This window comes from Lontra canadensis, unplaced genomic scaffold, assembly GCF_010015895.1.
Source record: "Lontra canadensis isolate GAN:19392208 unplaced genomic scaffold, GSC_riverotter_1.0 scaffold7, whole genome shotgun sequence".
In the NCBI taxonomy this organism is placed as follows: domain Eukaryota; kingdom Metazoa; phylum Chordata; class Mammalia; order Carnivora; family Mustelidae; genus Lontra; species Lontra canadensis.
Window position 1 is genome coordinate 16,237,675 of NW_022631001.1, and position 20,634 is coordinate 16,258,308.

Genomic DNA, 20,634 nt, shown 5'->3' on the forward strand with positions numbered 1-20,634 from the left:
CTCAAATTCTGTCCTCAACATCTTAAAGATTTCAGAGTACAGTTTTTTCACTCCTTGGTTAAGTTTAGTCCTAGGCATTTTATTCTTTTTGGTGCAATCGTAAATGGAATTGTTTATTTCTCTGCCACTTTGTTACTAGTGTATAGAAATGCACCTGATTTCTGGGTAATAATTTTCAGTCTTGCAACTCTACTGAATTCATTTACTATTCCTAGTAGGGGTTTTTTGGCAGTGTTTAGGGCTTAGGATTTTCTGGGTATAGTTTAGGATTTGGCTTTGTATAGTTTCATCTACAGAGAGTGACAGTTGTACTTCTTCTTCAGCACTTCTGTGCCTTTTCTTCTTGTTGCCCGATAGCTGTGGCTAGGGCTTCCAGTACTGTGTTGAATGGAACTGGTGAGAGTGGACATCTTCATTTTTTTCCTGATCTTAGAGGAAAAGCTCTCCATTATTCACCATTGAATATGATGTTAGCTGTGGTTTGTCATACATGGCTTTTATTATGTTGAGGTATGTTCCCTCTACACCCACTTGTTGAGAGTTTTTATCATGAGTAGATAATTTGTCAAATGCCTTTCTTTGCATCTATTAAGATGATATGGTTTTTATCCTTCCTCTTATTAATGAGATGTACCACATTGACTGATTTGTGAATACTGAGCCATCCTTGCATCCCAGGAATAAATCAAACTTAATCGTGGTAAATGATCCTCCTACTGTATTGCTGAATTCAATTTGCCAGTATTTTTTGAGAACTTTGCATCTGTGTTTATCATTGATACGGGCCTGTTTTCTTTTTTTGTAGTGTTTTTGACTGGTTTTGGTATCAGGGTAATGCTGGCCTCATAGAATGGATTTGGAAGCTTACTTTTTTTTTTCGAATATTTTTTGGAATATTTTGAGAACAGGTGTTAAACTCTTAAATGTTTGATAGAATTCACCTGTGACTCTGTCTGGTCCTGGACATTTGTTTGTTGGGGTTTTTTGATCATCAGTTCAATTTCATTACTAGTAATGGGTCTCTTCAGATTTTCTATTTATTTGTGATTCAGTTTTGACAGTTTATATATTTCTAGAAATTTATGTATTTCTTGTAGGTTGGCCATTTTGCTGGCATGTAACTTTGTAGTATTCTGTTCTGATCTTTTGTATTTCTGTGGTGTCAGTTGTTGTTTACCCTCTTTCATTTTTTTATTTGTGTCCTCCTTTTTTTCTTGATAAGTCAGACTAAAAGTTTATCACTTCTATCTTTTCAAAGAACTGGCTCTTGGTTTCATTATTCTATTTCTTTTGGGGTTTTTAGTCTCCATTTCAATTATTTCTACTCTCATCTTTATTATTTTCTTCCTTCTACTAATTTGGAGTTTATTCTGTTCTTTTTCTAGTTTCTTTACACGTAGGGTTAGATTATTTATTTGAAATTTGTGTTTCTTGAGGTAGGCTTGTTTCACTACGCATCTCCTTCTTAGAACTGCTTTCACTGTGTCCCCAAGGATTTTAAACCATTGTGTTTCATTTTCATTTGTCTCCATATATTTTTTTTATTTTCTCTTCAATTTCTTCATTGACCCATTGGTTGTTTCACAGCATGTTGTTAACCTCTGTGTATTTGTTTCTTACACTTTTATTCTTGTGATTTATTTCTAGTTTTTGTATGTTGTGGTTGGAAAAGATTACTGTGAATTGTCTTATTAAATTTAGTGAGACTTGTTTTGTGGCCTCACATGTGATCTGTTCTGGAAAATGTTATGTGTTCCCTTAAAAAGAATGGATAATCTGTTGTTTGGGGGTATGTATCTTTTAAGTCCCTCTGGGCTAATATGTTGGCTGAAAAACTACTGTTTCCTTATTTATTTTCATTCTTTATGATCTATCTGTTCTAAGTGGGGTATTAAAGTCTCCCAGGATTGTATTACTGTCACTTTCTCCCTTTATCTATTAATATTTGTTTTATGTATTAGTAGGTGCTCCAGTGTTGGGTGCATAGATATTTATAATTATTATAACCTCTTGTTAGATTGATCCCTTTATTATCATGTAATGCCCTTATTTGTCTCTTGTTACAGTCTTTATTTTAAAGTCTATTTTTATTGATTTAATTATTGCTACTCTGGTTTGCTCCCCCCCCCCCCATCAACTTGCATAGTGTATCTTTTTCTATCCCTTCACTTTAAGTCTGTATGTTTCTTTAGTACTGAAGTGAGTCTATTATAAACTGCACTTGGGTAGGTCTTTTTTTTTTTTTTTTTTTTTTGAAATCCAATCTGTCACCCTGTGTCTTTTGATTGAAACTCTTAGACCATTTCATTTAATTATTGATATATATGTTCTTTTTTGCCATTTTGTTGCTTTTGTAGTTCTTCTCCATTTCTTTCTTGGTCTCTTGCTCTCACTCCTTGTGATTGATGACTTTCTTTAGTGTTTTGCTTAGCTTTCTTTCTCTTTATTTTTTGTGTATCTCTTACAGGTTTTAGGTTTGTGGTTGCCATAAGGTTCATATATGACATCCCAAGTATTTAGCAGTCTGTATTAAGTTGATGGTTACTTAAGTTCAAACACATTCTAAAAGAAACTTTATTTTTTATCTCCTGCTTCCATATTTTATGTATATATTGTCATATTTTATATCTTTTTAGTTTGTGAGTCTGCTTAACTGGATTTTTTTTAAGATTTTATTTATTTGACAGACACAGATCACAAGTAGGCAAAGAAGCAGGCAGAGAGAGAGGAGGAAGCAGGCTCCCTGCTGGGCAGAGAGCCCAATGCTGGGCTCGATCCCAGGACTCTGGGATCATGACCTGAGCCAAAGGCAGAGGCTTTATTTAACCCACTGAGCCACCCAGGCGCCCCACGCTTAACTGATTTTTAAATATAATGGACTTTACTACTTCTATCTTTTAATCTTCAAGTATACTTTTTAAGTGTTGTACTACCTTTACTTTAACCCATGAAAGTTTTCATTTCATAATTTTCTTCTAATTATGGCCTCTTCTTTTCCCCTCAAAGAAATAATTTGTATTTTTTTTAATTTTTTATTTTTTTATAAACATATTAGCCCCAGGGGTACAGGTCTGTGAATCGCCATTTGTATTTTTTTTATAAGGCCTCTAAAGGTGATAAACTTTTTAAAATTTTGTTTTTCTGGAAAATTCATCAGTTTTGAATGATGGTGGAGTATTCAGGTTGTAGATTTTTACAACTTTAAGCACTTTGAATATATCATATTGTCCTCTTCTGGCCTGTATAGTTTCTGCAGGGAAATCAGCTGATAGTCTGAGATTTCCTTTGTATATAACTCACTGCTTCTCTCTTTCTGGTTTTTAAACCTCTCGCCTTGATCTTTGACATTTTAATTACTATTTGTGGTGTGGACTTCATTGGGCTCATCTTTAGTGCTTCTCTACACTTCTTGAACTTAGAGGTCTCCTTCCCTGGTAAGGGAGGTTTTCATCTGTCATTTCTTCAAATAACTTATCTGCCCGCACCCTTCCTTTTCGTCTTCTCGAACCCCTATAATGCAAATGTTTTTTCACTTGATGTTGTCCAGGAGATCCCTTAACGTATCTTTTTTTTTTTTTTTTTTAACTGTTCAGCTTGGGTTCTTCCCATTGCCCTCTTTTCCATATCACTAATCTGTTCTTTTCTATCCTCTTATCTGTTGATTCCCTTTAGTTCATCTTTCATTTCAGATATTGTGTTCTTCAACTCTGATGGGTTCTTTTTAAATTTTCTCTTGGTTCAAGTTCTCAGTAAGTTTATCAACCCCATTGTCCAATCCAGTGAGCATCTTTATGTCCATAATTTTGAACTATTTATCAGGCATATTTCTTATTTCCATTCTATTTAGTCCTGTTTCCAAGGTTTTGGTTTTGTTTGAAGTAGACTGTCTCCTCCTCTTGCTTTTTTTTTTTTCCTGTGAATTACATGCAACAGCTACTTTTCCAAAGTAGAGTGATACTGTGTAGTCATTGCCTGTGGAGAATGTGTGCCTGGTGACTTTAGCTGGCTTTCTGAATGTGTGGATGTCATGGGCTTGGGTCCTGGGGCACTTCATGTTAGGGCCACTTTGGTGGGATGTACAGAACCAAAGCACGTACAGGCCAGGACAGTCTCACGCCTCTCCACATAGAGTGCACCCTGGCCAGACAGCTGGTGCTATAGTAGGTATTGTCTGGAGGCATTCCCAGGGTTTTTGCCTGGTAAGACAGCTGAAGCTGAAGAGGTTTCATTCTGGGCAGCCTGGGGCTCTCCATGGAGCTAGTGCCCTGGCAGGACAACTTGCGTTTTACTGAGCATGGGCCAGGGCTTCCCAAGACCCTTCGTGCAGGTGGCATCCTGGTTGGGTGTGAGCTAATTTGGAAGGGCCTGGGATGCTCTGAACCGGGGGTGTCCCGGCAAGTTATCTGGAGGTGAAGTGGTGGGGATCTGGATTATTCTGGGGTGCCTTGCGCTTGTGTCACCTTGGTGAGTCAGCTGTTGGGAACACTGACCATGGGTGTTCTGCTGTGGTCTCTGCTGGGGCCACCTTCACGGATACTGTGTTGGTTTGGGTCAGGGGCCTGGTGCTGCTGAAGTGGTAAGCTGGCTGTGGTGTCCAGACCTGCTTGTATGTGTGCTCTCAGGGTGGACAGGGAGGACAGTGATGCTCACCAGCCCCTCACAAGCCCCTACACTGCTTGGCAGAGTTCTGGGCCAGGATCTTTTATATTCTAGTTACCCTTTGAAACCTCATTGTTTTTTCTGTATTCCAGGGCAGACAGATCTGCTCATAGTCCTTTAGTATTACCCCCCTCCACTGTGGTTCTCAGTGGGTTTGGGGTTCCCTTCATGACTAGGTTTCTTTCTCTCTCTTGCCTTTTTGTATATGATCTATCTTTTGCTGTGCAGAAGCTGTTTGGTTAGCCCTTTATTGTTCTTCAGGAGGAAATAGGTGTAATTTGTTGGAGGAGCTGAGTTCAGGGTCTTCCTATGTGGCAAACTTGGACTAGAACTTTTCATTTTGATACAGTTTTCATATGGTTTGGTTTTGTTTAGGTAGCCAAGCAACATTATACCTTGTAGCATAACAATGGATTCTTCTACATTTCATGAATACAATTCTGTGTAAGGTGATGACATTCATTATCGTTGTTACTTTAATTTTGCTTTCCAGGAAATAACAGTACAACAACTAATGTCTCATTTGGACTCCATCAGGAAAGACATGGTCATCCTAGAAAAAAGTGAATTTGCAAATCTGAGAGCAGAGAATCAGGTGATACAGGTTTTGTGTTATTACTAATAAAATAACTGATTTCACATGTATTCCACTTGGTGAGAAGTAGGACCAAATAATGATTTTATGTGGTCATAGATCAAAGTATACTACATGTTTAACTGTAATTAAGTTTCTATGTATAAGTCAGTTTCTTGAACAAAGATTAAGGGTTGTACCTTACATGTATACAAGTCCTATGGAAGGAAAAATCTTTGAGCTCTTCATTATGTAAAATTTCTCATACAGCTCAATATAATGTTCTCGGAATTTAATGGGACATTTTCCATTTTATGGATAGCACAATGATTCTGTGCTAACTTTTGTCAGTTAAAAGAAAACTTTATACTTCAGTTGGAATTTTGTTTACTAGCTTAAATATTTTTAAATTTTGAATATCAGTCATGGTTTAAAAGTAAAGAATACCTTTTTTTTTAAACTGTTCATAAGAATTTTTTGAATATGATGAAATATTTTCTTTTTTTGTGTAGTTATACTTAATCCTTGATTAGAAATGTATAGATATCGTCCAGTTTTTGCTATTGCGGGGTTTCAGATTTGTTGAATAAATTATGCTGTAGATGTTTGGTGTAATGGCAATTGCATGTGATTTTCTTTATACCTAGAAAATGAAAACTGAATTGGAACAAGTTAAGCAACAACTGATCGTAAGTTTAAGTACTTAAGCACTTCAGAATATTTTACTAATTTCAGAACAAACATTATGAGATTTCTTAATATTTTTATTTTCTTTAAAGAATGAAACCAGTCAAATCAGAGCAGACAATAAACTGGACATCAACCTAGAAAGGAGCAGAGTAACTGATATGGTAATGTGCTTCTAAATGTGCCTTCTTGGTAACTTAATTTCTTTAGCCTTTTTTTTTTAACCTCCTGATTCATCATATCCTTTAGTTTACAGATCAAGAAAAGAAACTGATGGAAGCAACCACAGAATTTACCAGCAAGGTAAACTAGTATGTAAAAATGTCTTTTATACCATTCTCATGTATAACTGCTTATATGTGTTGTACCTGAACTGTGATCTCTGTCAGAATCTAGCTTTCCTGGTAACATATTTTATAACTAATTTCTATAAACAAAAGAACTATTTTTTGAAAGACAAGGATTCACAATTAGCATTTTAAATGAAGGCAGAGGCTAACAGTAACTATCTATTGAATGCTTATTATGTATCAGATACTGTTTTGCTTGCTTTACTTCTATTCTCCTTAGCCTCTAAAGGCCCTCTTTATTCCCATTTTGCTAGTTTGGAAAATGAGGCACAGGGAGATTAAAGTCACCTAGCTACTAAGTGTTGGAGCCAGAATGTGACCCTGGATTCTAAACTCCATATTCTACAACTGTTTACCTTCTCCTAATCCTAAATTGCGATCCTTGTTTAATCTCTATGGCTTAAGTAAAACCCAGCTTTTTGAGTCAGCCTACAAGTTAAGAACCGTTTGGTCTGCATTCCACCAGAAGAGACATCACTCTTTTTTTGTTGTTTTTAAGATTTTAGAAAGCGCACGAGCCAGAGAGGGGCAGGAGAACGTCTTAAGCAGACTCTGTGCTGAGCTTAGAGCCACAGGCAGCGCTCAGTTTCATGACCCTGAGATCACAACCTGAGCCAAAAACCAAGAGTGGCAGTTTAACTGATTGTGCCACACATGTGCCTCAACGAGCATCACTCTTTCTTAATTATAATTAAATAGAAGGGAAGGCCTCATTTTTCTTTCCAAGTATTCTATTCTGGTCTGTTCTTGGCCAGATAAAAGAAATAAACAAGGAAATCAAATTCTCTGAGAGCTCATTTCTAAGCTCCATATGCCATCTTATCTCTCTACTTACCGCTTAGCCCCTGTACACATAGCATTTGGTATTACTCCACAAAAGCATTTCTGCCATTCCCTTTAATATTGGTGCCAATTCACATTATAAATCTGGATGAGATTTCTTTAGATTGTGTATAAGTTTTCATTGTGATATCCTAAGGATTTTATACACATAAAGTGTTTATAGTTTTGTGACTAAAATTTTTCTTTTCCTTCTTAGATTATTATCATATATTTTAGGTCTCAAATCTTTTACTGTGAGGCTTCTAGTAGTATGTACCCAAAATAGGTTAATCCAAAGAAATCAATAATAATGATCTCCAGATATCAAAAGTAGTATATTCTTTTTGTCAGTTTGTAACTAAGTTCATATGTTTTTTCTATCACTGTGTTTTTACTGTTTCCCCAGTTAAGACTTTTGCAATACAAAGTTAGCCCATAAGTAAGGGTTTCTAATGTAAATGTTTGTGTCCATAATTCACAGGGACAAAATTTGTCTCATTCTTATTTTCTGCAGGATACCAAAACCAGAAGTATTATTTCCGAGACCAGTAATAAGATTGACACTGAAATTGCTTCTTTGAAAACACTGATGGAGTCTAACAAGCTTGAAACAATTCGCTATCTTGCAGGTAAGGCAGTTTGCTCTCTTGTTAAAAAACAAAAATCAGTGGAGTAAATCTGAAGATCTAATTCACTTTTTTAAATTATTTGGGCTGCCTCTTATCTAGCAAGTAGAGGGAATGGAAGCTCGATGCATTGTACAAAATGGAAGGTTTTTATAGGAAGAAAGGTGGGGCAAGAAAATTACGAGCAAAAGAAAAGGATTGTTCCAAGCAAGCTCACTTTCCCATGAGGATAAAAACAAGGGGTCTTACACAGATTACCTTCTGTGTAGAGGGCCCATTATCACTCATCGGAAGATTCCCCCATTATTCAGTTAAAACTACATTTCTGGGAAAGTTTGAAAGTGCAGTTAATGTAGGTGTTAAGCCCTGGTTTGTAGACGAAGCCTAAGTGACGCCATTTTGGGCCTGTAGTTTAACAGTTCCCCCTTTGCTCAATCTCAGCTTAACTGAAAAATGTGATCAAAATTTTAAGACATTAGTGCTGCTCTCAGTTACCATTATGTTGTTCTTTTCTCTGGTATTATTGGGGAGGAAGAATGTCCTTTGCCCTTCTAGCTGGACTAAGATTGACATGAGACAGATTAACAGGAGAAAACAGACCTGAAATTCCAAAGACATTCAGGCAATGTGAGGCTTATATGACATCCTGAGCTAAGAATGGGGGGGGGGGTTCTGAGGATATAAAGGGAAGGACAGCCATTAGCAGGAAGGTGAGAGGAGATGTTTGGAAAATAAAGGTTGCTGTTACACAAATAAGCATCTTAGGTAAGGAGGAATCTCAGTAGCTGTCTCAGGGTATAGGCTGTCCTTTCTATAATTGTAAACATAGGCATTTGGTGGGGAGGTAAGGAGTTTTTCCTAAATCTGCTGGGTTTTGACTGCTTTTAACTGAAAGTAATGGGCATGGACAAAGTGGCCCATCTTAGTGCCTACCCTTGGCACTTGAAGTTTCACACACATAAAGTTGAGCCCTGGTAGATTGTTCCATCTTGTTGAAACATCTTTTAGTACTGTCAATAGATCAGCTCAGTTATAATCTCACTTCAGGAGGCCATGATGCAGGTATATTCTTAAAGTGAGCCTGTGATTTAATTAAATAATCAGGTGTTCTGTTTCTATCAGAACAAAAGCAAATAATGGTTAAGGATTGGATCAAAGTTTCTGAGTTCTGAGGATGGCCAGTCCTGACTTCTAGATGTCCAGCTGGACATATCCTCAGCTGGAGTGGGAGCAAAAAGTGACAGTCTGACAGATTTTCCTGGTTTAGAGTCCACATATCTCTGATCTTTTGAGTGGCCCCTAGAACAACAGGGATAAGGAGGGTCTTGAAGGGAGGTAGTGTGATTTTTTTGAAGGTTACCTCAAGTTGTTTTTATTTGCTTTGCAGGGCTTCAGGGAAGAGGGCAGTTTTAGTTCTCAAATGATTCCAAGTCAGAAAGGTAGGAGAAAAACTGCAAATATGAGTTTAGAGAGTTGTAGCTAGTCATTGGAGGAAACTAGAGGTAATCTGGATCTAGTCCAGTTTTTGATGAGCAGTATTAAAATCTAATACACAGGTGTGTTTTTCTTTCTGTAATCACCATTTCTACCAAAGATAGCCAAATTGACACAAATTAGTTTGCAAAATAAATTTGGTCTTAAAAGAACATGGCCTGATTAATTTACATAAGTGCAGCAAGAATAGCAGTTGACCATATAGGCTCTTTAAACCTGCTTTGCTGGAACTATTCATAAGAAATCTCCAGATTAAATTGTCAGTTGCCATCAGACTTCACCTGCAGTACCTGTAGATTTGGGTGAATTCTTCTTTTCTCTAGGTTCCTGCACTGGCCAGGAAATGATCTTTTCTTACCTGGTAAAGTTGCTGAGAACTCCGTAAGCAATAGTTATCAGGCTGATATTTCCAAGGGGGCTTTATAGGCTCCATAAAATCCTTAAAGCTGTCTGGTCATGTCTGTGTAAATCTGTGTCTAAAATAGGACATTGCATTCAAAGCCTGGATCATATAACCAATTTATATAACCATTGTGTCCTGTTAAAAGGAGAATGGACTCTTAGAATACTCGATGGGTTTCTGGATGCTGGAGATGAATGTTCCAAATTGCTGTAAATCAGTTAGCTTAAGAAAAGTTTCCTTCAGTCTGAAAAAAACAAAACATTTTAAAAAGCACTGTTTCAAAGTCATAAAAATAATTCTTAGTTCGTTCAGTCCGATTTATTCTTACTCTGCTTGAATCTGTGTTTTGTTTTTTTTTTTTTACTAGTTCAGAAATTCTTACCTGGTTCAGATTTATGATTTTAAGATTATTGGAAACTTGTGCTCAGAGTTCTTTATGGGAATCTCACGGAGGACATTTGCATTACCATCAGAGTAAAAGAGTAACTTAAAGATGACCATGGTTATAGATCTGATTAGACTTCATTACAATGCAGTTGGTAAGGAAATTGTTTTGTCTATAATATACAACACTTCAAGATAACACATGAAGATACCAGATTTTTAGGAGTTTCACTAATTTTACTAACATGTCTATACAAACAATCCAAGAGGGTTTAGTGTCACTTTGCAATGCTTCTGCTGCAATTTACTATACCACCTTTTCACAAAATTTTTTAAAGTTTTTATAATGATCCAGAAACATATAAAAAATATTTAAAAGGTTTGAACATTTAATTATTATGAAATAGCATGTAATTATTTAGCCCAAGTGACAATAAAAGATTTCAAAGGCAAAGAAGTGGTTACATTGTTATGAGCAAAATTTAGCTCTTTTAATATTGACTAAGTTTTCTTAAGTCTTCAAAGATAACCAAACACAGAATCCTTGTTTTCTTGGCAGATGACTTTAAAGGTAAAGAAAAGCTTTGTTTACAGTTTCTTACTAAGAGCAGACCAATAGTTCAAGAAAATTATTTGCTTGCTTAAATTCATCCTAATCTTAGCCAGTACTGATCACACATAAAATTCTTTTCTAAACTTAATTGTTCCGTAAACCTTATCCAGCTTTATTTTTTACATTCAGATTTTGTCCTAAGTTTTCCCTCTTTAAATAACCGCCCTCACTTTAGGACAAAATTATCTTTTCGTTCAGCAAAGCTATGTTTTGTCAGCTGAAAGAAAACCAACCTCAAAGTAGGTTAGTAAATGCTTTTTTTGTTTCACCAAGGACTATAGCCTGGGAGACAGTCTTTCACCTTGCTCTGAAAAGAACTGCTCAGAACTGCTTACAAGCACATATACCCTCTCCCTTTTGTATCTGCAAAGTATAATCTGTTATAGTCCTTAAAACTGAAGTTTCTCTCATATCTGATTGTTAGAAAATATTGCTTGCATGCCTCTGTTTTAACTGGTTTTCTGCTTCTGCTTGTTTGATTTCTCCTTGGTCACTTGAGACTTCAAGTCAGAGAAGGCCAACATTGGTTGCATACTGCAGTTTAAGGACACAGTTCTTATTCCTCGTACTCTGACTTTTCCCTACATATAGTTTCCCCCTTAACTCTTAGAAACTAATTTCTAGTGAAAACTGTTATAAGCAGTTGTGAACTGTTTGTAATGTCTAGAAACATGTCCTTCATAGCAAAGCACAAAACATTTTCCAACATCCAAATTTACCTTTAGTCTTTCTATAATAATAAAGAAGTAGATAATTGAATGAGCTTATCTTAATTTGTTATTTTAACTTAGCAAAACATTAAAGTTTCAGGTTGCCAAAGATTTTGGAAGAAATTTAAAAGTTTACATACAAACCTTTTTTATGTTTATTTACTTGTTCTTAACAGTTATGTTCAGACTACCCACAAAACTTCATCAGAAAATAAAGTCAACCAATGTCCTAAACTTACTTTCTATTAAGTTTTGCAAAAAAGGTAACATGAACATATTTCTTTCTAAACACATGCATAATAGATATGTCTTTAACCAACAATACTAAATAATCACATGAACTTGAAAAATATTTGGATTAGTTTCTAGCTTTGAGTTTTAGAACACCCAGTCCTTAACAAGCACTTGTCTTCAAACCAACTAACATAGAGCTCTTTTACAAATTTTGGTATTACCATCCAGAGGTAGAAAAAATCTCACATTTATAGCATATATAGACAAATATAAGACTTTTGTTTGCACCTTTTCTTTATAACTTTTGTTTTTACTCACACCTGTCTAGAGGACATTAATTAAAGGCCTGATTTCCAAAGACCCCACCCCAATGAAAAACTTCTCCCTGACCTTGGTATTTCAAACAATGGCTCTCTTATCCTAGAGATGATAGGGGTAGGAAATTTACATCCCAGAGGTTTGAAGAGATCATCCAAGTTTTCTCTAAGGTGGAGATAGAATGTACCGGTTTGTTATCAAAGGTGCTAGAGTCTGCCACAAGAGCCCTTTTAAAAGTTTGCGTTTTTAATTTTCAGTCACAGGCAGTTGTGGGTTGTGTTTATATTTTAAAGACCTAAGAATTTCAAGGGACAGTGAAAGAATGCAAAACAAGTTTTTTCCTTCAGAGTTTCAGATTGCTATTTAAGATTTGGCATTTTTTCTTAAGTGCAGGACAGTTTTGTTCAATATTGTAATCTTTAAAGCTATAGACATTCTAAGAGGCATTGGTGGGCTTTGTTTCTAGAGTTACATTTCTAATTTATCAGAGATCTGTAAGACAAAGACAGTTGTTACTAATTCCCACGGAATTAGATTATGTCCTGAATGTCAGGGGATTGGCCTGTTATTTGAACTAAATTTGCTTTATGCTTTTGTAAAATCCTTCTGAAGCACTTTAACAAAACCCTTTTTTCTGGGTGTATATAGTTCAACCCTGGCTTTTCTATTAGCCCCTGAGTATTGGCCCTTTGCAAGCCATTTGTAGGAGGAGCTAGGAAAAATTGTGGTCATTGTTCCTCTCCATAAAGGGGCTGTGAATAGCCATTAATCTTTTTAATTCTTCTCTAAATTTGGTAGGATCTTCTGAAAGTAGAGGTGAAAAGGCTTTATAGTTTAAAAGATTTTCTGCTGTCCAGGGAACACAATTTCTTTTGTGGCAGGTGGTCTAGGATCTACTTCTAAAGGATGTTGCATAGAAATGCCTGAAACTGGCAGAGCCTGATTTCAGAGCCCTGGAAGACAGAAGCAAAGAGACCCTTACTGCCAGTGTTGGGTGCTTTTGTTAACATTACTTTTCTGGCTTTCAGCATTTATATGAGCAACCTGTATACTTTTAACCTAGAGATTAGGCCAGAGTTCTCTGTTAATCCTGTAGGGAAATGGACATGGAAACAGATGAGACTGGATTTTAAGAAGGGGCATTTATGTTGGATATGGACATTGATTTTTGTCTGAAGTGTGATTTCTCTTCATTTTGTCAGGGGAGTCCCTAAGGCTAGCCATTATACAAATACAATTGAGAGCTACATTTAAATAGATATTTTTAAAATATAGCCAATTTAAAGGATCCACTGCCTAGGCATTGACAAATGAGATCTATCAGTAGTAACTCAACATCTGTTAGAAGTAACTAAATGGCTTAACCAAAGGCATTGAGAGAGTGGAGATAATGTAGCCCCCGTGATCCAAAATTAATCTAAGGAAGTAAAGGCCTTTATTGCACAGGTAGTAAGGATAATGCAATGAAAACCGTCTCTGATCTCCCACAAAAATTTTGAGACTCCTCCTGTCACAAACCCACTAATCTGTGACACCAGGCAGGTGCCACTTAGAATGGGACTTTCCAGCAGTAACAGTGAACAAATGTCCCCATGGCCTGGGACCTCTCACAAGAAACTCTGCTAAGAGCTGGCATAGCTAGACAGACTGAGAACCCGCCTATTCAAGTGGCCATCAAGGTACACCCTCTAGATAGCAGAGACCAAAAAGAATATTCTCAGTGGTCACAAAGCCAAGCTCTTAGGACATAGAATAAGACAAAAGGAAAAAAAACATCCAGTTTTTCTTGTAGCTAAGCCTTGGGTCTTTTGGAGCTACACTAATACCTAGGAGGCTTATGCAGTGGATTGTGTGTTTTATAGTATACCTTGTTGCACAGAAGCTTTCTGGAAGTTGGCAAGTAACCTGTGTCAATCTAAGGTCCATGACCAACTTATCTTAGCATTGGAGTCTCTGAGCTAGGTGGCAAGCACTCTACTGGTTTTTAAGTGCCAAACCCATCCCCACGAGTTTGGTGGCTTTGGCTTCCAAGATGTCCCTTAGCAATAGCTTTTACCTCACCTATGACAAATGACATAAAAGACAAAGGAAAACAAAGTTCCTGGGATGAAATAGATCAGTAACCAAGGAGTACTCTACCAGATCTACCAAGAGTCACTAAGCCCAAGGAACTAGTTCCACAAATAGTTTCTCCTGCTCATTTTCATTTAGAAAAAGGGTTCTCACCACTATTGCTCTTGACTCAGACTTCATAGAGATTCCAGGAGACAGAGGTGATAAGAAATCTTACCTTCTGCTGGCTATATGTCAGATTTCCCAAGGATCTCTCTGCTGCAGCAATGCTGGGGGAGAGTGGTATCCAGTGAGTTTAAAGCATCCTGCTCTTTATGCCAACTGTCAGGAAGGATGAATGTCCTCCGCCCTTCAAGGTTCTTCTGGCTGGACACAGAATCAAATTGACATGAAACATTAACGGGAGAAATTCAGATTTGGTTTCATATATACATAGGGAATCCACAGACATGAAATCCCAAAGACAGGCAACGTGAGGCTTACATGACATCCTGAGCTAAAGAGAGGGGTTACAGATCCTGCAGATAGAAAGGGGAGGAAGATCCATAGGGACCAGTCAAAAACAAGTCAGAGACTATGGTGGGAATCATCTTTTTAAGCCAAGCAACTTGTTCTTTGATCTTCTGTAACTGAGTTTCAGCTTCCCTGGAAGTGTTGGTCGAGGCACAGCAGGTGGTTACCAGAGCATAGACACCATTTTGCTCACCTGAAATATAATCACGCTAGTCTCTTATCAAGGACAATTTTGGCTACAGAATCTAAGGATCTTTGGTGGGCTGCTAATTTTCTAGCAGCAGATTTTGTAATAATTTAAGAATTAAGGAGAAGTTCATGACCATAGCCTCATTTATTTTTATCCCTAAACAGGGAAATAGGGATCTGCCAAAAGGAGTGAATCCTGAATCAGAAAAGCATCCTGGTATAAATCCTTTAAACTTAGGGGAGTCAAAACAATGAAATGTCTTATTTTGCTTGTGAAAAGTTAAAGGCCTTTATATAAAAGACAAACAAACATGAACCTCAGCACACGAGCAGTAACCAAAATATGTCACTGCAGACTGTCCAAGAGGCCATGCGTACCACCAGCACTTCCCAAACTGGACTCAAGCAGACTTCATTCAGGGACTGTGGACTAGAAATGAGGAAAGGACTAAACCAGTAAACCCCAGTAAGGATTTAGGAGAAGGATTAAGGGAAGGATTCCAACATGGAATCATAGACTGAACCAAGGGCTGAGGATTGGTGCTCCAGTAGAGCCTCCTTTGTTAGTCTAGACTGCATCGTCAAGCCTGGAGTGGAACACCAATTAGATGGGTAGCTTGAACCCAAAAAGCAGAGCTGAAAATGACATACCAAAGGCCCCCATATGGCAAGAAAGACAGTGAACTCTCAGCATTTGCAGGGTGCCATACCTGTGTTTCTCATTGTTCCTAAATGCCAATAGATAGTTGCTTCAGATCCCACCACTGCCAGCCAATTCTGTTTAAAAAAAAAAACCTGAGTAAACTTGAGGATCTAATTGGCTGTATTAAATCTTTCCTGAATTGGGCAACATCTTACTTAGCCAGTAGAGGGGAACTCCCAGGAGTTGTACAAAATGTATGGTTTTGGGGTACCTGGCTGGCTCAGTTGAGAGAGCTTATGACCCTCGATCTTGGGATCATGAATTTGAGCCCCACATTGGGTATGGAGATTACTTAAATAAAACTTAAGGGGAAAAAAAGGTGAAAAGGAGAGAGGAGCAAGTGAGTTATCAGCAAAAGGATTATTCCAGGCAGTCACTTCCCCTAGTGGAAGAGCCGGGAATCTTTTGCAGATTACATCATCTTGTGGGGGATGGCAGACTTGTTGCTGATCCACAAAACTCCTGGCTGACTGGTTGAGACCACACTAAGGTTCAAACTACAGTCAGATACTAAGTTCCAGTCTGGGGACTTGGCCTAAGTGATCCCATTTGGGGCCCCTGGTTTTCCTTTTAATGTTTTGTCAGAGAAAGTAATTGTTGTCATTTGATATTGAGACCTGTTAGCTCCTATCTCCCAGGGTAACCATGGAGCACAAAAGAAAAAAAAGAGGATCTAGAACACGTTTCCTTTATCACTGGGCAGTGCTGGAAGAATAGAAGTTTAACAGCACTAAGTTTAGGATATAAGTTTAATGGGTGACTCTGCAACCTACTAATAGGAAAAGGCATATGGATATCAAAGAAATACATAAATACAAGTACAAAGTGATACAGAGATAAATTGGTTGTTCCAATGGAAATAAAATGAAAATTTTACTTTTATTCCTATGTTCTTCCATAAAGATTTAAGGGGACTTACAGAGAAAGGTCACTAAAACAGTGGCAAAAACCATGGCAAGCATAGGGGGGAAATTACCTTTTACTTTGCATCCAGCTGAGCACAAATATTAGAGACCCAAAAATTAGATTGTCACATACTGAGCTCCTCAAGTACCATGTGACCTAACCCAGTTACAGGACCCAAAGGAATGAGAAGAGTGCCCTACTTTCATAGTACTTACTTTCTTTTTATAAAAAGTTATGTTTTACTATTAGAATATATTTCTTTTTAGGCTTTTTTTTTCTGTATATAAGTATTGCAGATTATTACAAATAATAACTAGATTTGTATTATACAGACCACAGCTTTTTGAAATTTAACCAGATGTTTTTTGAGTTTCTTTGCATATCTGTACATATGTATCTTTTTACTAGAAAGTATTCCATTGTATGAAAATGCTCTAATTTCTCCAGACCTCTGTTAGCAAACATTCTGCTCCTGATTTCTCATTATTAGAAATGATATTGTACCCAACAGTCATGTGTGTGACGCATGTGTGCGCACGCACACACACACATTTTTGTGCCCTTACGCTAGTAGTTCTGTATAATTGTTCAGGAACATCTAAAGTTGGGGGACCAAAAGATATGCACATCTAAAATGGTTTATATTACTGAATTGTCCAAAATAAAACTGATTATACCGTCAGTGGTTTTCTGGGCAGCCTCTGAGAGTAAATGTGGAGCCCCCAGCCTTCAGCTGATAATACCTCCCCTTCCTCTCTTCAACTTGAATTTTTTAACATATTTTATCTTTTTAAAATACCTAGCTTCTGTTGAAGATTCATTTGAAAAAGAGTTCTAAGGCTAAAGTAAGTTTTGAAAACCACTATTCTAGCAAAGTCTTTGGAACCAGAGATCTTCAGTTCACTGGTGATGCTCAGGGAAGTTACAAAATAGCCCAGTTTGCCCAGTGTTCATTCCCATTTTCAAAATAGATCTCAGAGCAGCCCAGGTTAGGAGGAGCCTCAGGTTCCACTCACTTGACTCTAGAGTGTTTACCTAGATGGGTCTCTTAAAAAGTCCCTTTTACCCTCAGTTTGAAGATGGTGGTCTCCAGAAAGCTTTCTTTCAGTAGTGGCTGAATGTAAGGCAGAATTGAATAGAATTAAGTGGCAGTGACAAAAGAATTTAATACATCATTGTTTACAAAAATACTTTTTCTGAGTTTACTTCCTTTCCTTTTTTCACAAAGGATTTGCAACCAGCCATTCTGAACGCATTTTCTTTCTGCTACCTTATCCTTCAAATCTGTTATTGCTGCTGTTACTGTTAAGCCTTTTAGGAAATTAAAATCCCATACTCTTGGTGGTAAATTAACATCATGAGTGGATCCATTGCGTGTAGAATACCTGAGATGTTGCCAAGAAAACAGTAATATTCCACTTATGCACATACTGAATTTAATCAAGAGCAGAGGGGGAAAATGAAAAAAGATACTAATAAAGCCCCAGCATTCAAGATCTTGGGATTTCCTTAGAGAAGAAATCCCTATAAAATTATAAATTGTACTCAGTTTGGTTATTTGGTTTCCCAGCATCTGTCAGTCAAGACTCTTAGTTTTAGTGATCATACATCCAACTCGAACTAACTTAGGCATAAAAAGAAAATGTATTAGTTTACATATTGAATTATGGAAGGGCAGAGATAGATACAGCTTGACCTCAGATTATTGGAATTACAGAGATAATTGGAATCACAGTTTAATCTGTATCTTGTCTCTGAATATCTGCCTCATTCTCTTATGCCATCTTTTTCCCTCCATTGGAAACATGACTATTAGTAGCTTCTAGACTCCTATGATTCGAGTTTCACCAACCAAGAAAAATTATCGGTTTCCTTATTTACAATTCAGAAAATCCCTGGGAAGGCATGTGAATGGCCCTATATGAGTCAGACACCACTCTTTGACCCAAGTCACTATTGCCAAGGAGATAAGAGCTGTAAGATAATGGTCGTTCCCTGTGATCTGCATAGTTAATGCAGCAGATTCTGTTCCAAACAGACAAGTAAGAAGACAAGCTAACATTACAGAGCACTTATGAGGTACCATGTGCATGCTCACCTGAGCATCCTATGTAGGGATGTGTCCTTGACAGGCCATGAAAGATAAACAACAAAGGGGAAAGCAACCTAGGTAGCAAAATACCACCAATGAGACATGGTAACCACTCACAACAGAAACTTCAATATAGTAACCATTGTGTTATATATTCTAAAAACGATTGAAATGCCTCCTTCTTCACAGTAAATAAGTGTTTATTTGGTAGGCAAAGAAAATTTATCAGCTGTCTGGGTTAGCAGAGAACATAACCACCTACACAACACTATATGGCTCAAGAAGTGACAAATCAGATTGAATCCTTCAGTTCGGGCAAGGGATAAGATTAACAGAATGGTTTTTAAACAATAATTCTGGACTCAGGTACACATAATGTTGAGTACTTGTTCCACCACTTGCCAGCAGTTTGTAACTTTGGACTTGTTGCCTTATCTCTACAAGGGGATAATATCACCAATCTTACATGTTTTAACTGTGGTTAAATAAGGTAATGTATGTAATTGCTCAGCACACTGCCATGGAACATGGTAAAGAGTATCAGGATCAAATGGATGAATGTATAATTGACCAGAGTGTGTAACTGACAAGAAACTTAAATGTTACTCTTTTTCCTCAATATCCAGCCTCCCTATGTGTTTTAGACCTAATCCCGTTTCTTAAAATTAAGGAAATGAAAAAAAAAAAAATGACCTTGTCATTAACCAAATTTCAATTAGTTATTAGGATCAAATAAGATAATGTGTGGAATTATGTGTTTAAATTACAGTCGCTTTCCTATGGAAGGCTGTTTCTTGAATCTTTAGTCATAAAAGTTTGCCATTTATCTCTGGGTCTCTATTTTAAAAGTCAAGGCTGTTTAAACAAACTAGAAACTAGGGAGTCTCTAAAAGCTTCACCCAGATACGGTTTCTTAAGGGAGAACCAAAAGTTTTCAAAATGTCCATATATAAAATGTCCATATATAAAAGAGCAGTGGCATATTAACTACTTTAAAAGCCTTTTCTTCTACCTGTAATTTTTTAGAGGATTTTCATTAAAATTTCATGTATAAATTTTTTATAATCATGAAATTGTTTTTAAATGTACTGAAAAGGCAAACTTTTATGGATGATATGGATGTCTATTTTATTAGCTTAACTACATCATTTCTTAATACAGATAAGGTTTTCTCACTTATAAGATCTAAAATTAGATTGCATAATTACTTAAAAGTAGTCATGGTTAATGTTAATGCTAATGACTTGAAGCACTATTTATAGATTCTAACTGACATAATTTGTAAACTGTCATCCTTATTCTGGTTTAAAGTATAGGAAGCTTTTTAAAATTGGTATTTATCATGTCCTAAAGGATATACTTTATCCCTAGCATAATTTTTCTGGGAACAAAACACTTAAGGTAGAAAATTGGTGGGATTTCCTTTGTTTTGTGCTCTTCGTTTAATTTGAAGATGACAGTATTGCGTTTATCTCTGCAAAATAGTATCAAATGCGTGATCCATAACATGGTATCTTTTCACAGCCTCAGTGTTTACTTGCCTGGCAATAGCATTGGGATTTTACAGAATCTGGAAATAGTTGAGAAACTATGATAGTATGCTGCTGCTGCCGCGGACTTGAGAACACGACGCCAGGCTACATTTACTCTGAATATGGAAATTGCAGCAGATACTCAATACAACAAGATTATTCAGAGTACATATGGACTAAAAAATATTTTTAAATGGGAAGATATGCTTTGAGTTGGTGTTTTGTGTGTGTATATTTATTTTATTATGTTGAAAAGCTGTCATTCAAAACCTGATTGAGATAAAGAGGCTTTTTGTCTTTATCCCTTTCATAGTTCATAGAAACTGATCCAGAGTTCTCTTGTGTTTGCTTGAACAAATGTGTATCATTTAGGATTTCTTTGATGTCTGCTGCAAATTTAAAAACTACTCCCAAGCCTACATACTTGTTATTGTATTCAGCTTCCCTGGTAACTACTGCACAGTTACCTTTTCATAGAAAATAAAATCTTGTTCTAACAAAGTTGCTTGGATTTTCAAGGCAACTTACCATATATGGAGATTGGGTTTCTTGGTAGTAAATTAAAACAAGGAACTTTAAAATAATGTGTGCCCTAGTGCAACTGTAGGACACCTGGTGTGAAATCTTCGAGTTGCTATATCTTGAGCTCTGATTATTACATATACTTAAAAATTTTTGAATTCACAAATACCAGTTTATCCCTGCTTCTTAGGGACCCATCTTAAATTTATTACATAAAATGAAGAGGTGTT

General features: G+C 36.7%; 1 protein-coding gene and 1 long non-coding RNA gene across 2 annotated transcripts in view; one reads left to right on the forward strand and one right to left on the reverse strand.

Moving 5' to 3' along the window:
- The window catches only part of CCDC90B (coiled-coil domain containing 90B), a 36,435-nt gene extending 15,972 nt beyond the window's left edge, over window positions 1-20,463 (forward strand). The window contains exons 4-9 of the mRNA XM_032852953.1: window positions 5,153-5,254; window positions 5,881-5,922; window positions 6,013-6,084; window positions 6,170-6,223; window positions 7,607-7,721; window positions 19,875-20,463. Coding sequence (XP_032708844.1) covers window positions 5,153-5,254; window positions 5,881-5,922; window positions 6,013-6,084; window positions 6,170-6,223; window positions 7,607-7,721; window positions 19,875-19,930 — 441 coding nt within the window. The 3' untranslated portion in view covers window positions 19,931-20,463. The remainder of the gene's footprint in view (window positions 1-5,152; window positions 5,255-5,880; window positions 5,923-6,012; window positions 6,085-6,169; window positions 6,224-7,606; window positions 7,722-19,874) is intronic.
- LOC116865001 lies at window positions 9,761-18,420 on the reverse strand. Its single transcript, XR_004382140.1, has 4 exons — window positions 18,357-18,420; window positions 15,360-15,426; window positions 14,165-14,313; window positions 9,761-9,859 (listed from the first exon to the last, which is right to left on the reverse strand). It is a non-coding gene; the product is annotated as an uncharacterized LOC116865001 (long non-coding RNA).
- Window positions 20,464-20,634: the final 171 nt, after the last annotated feature.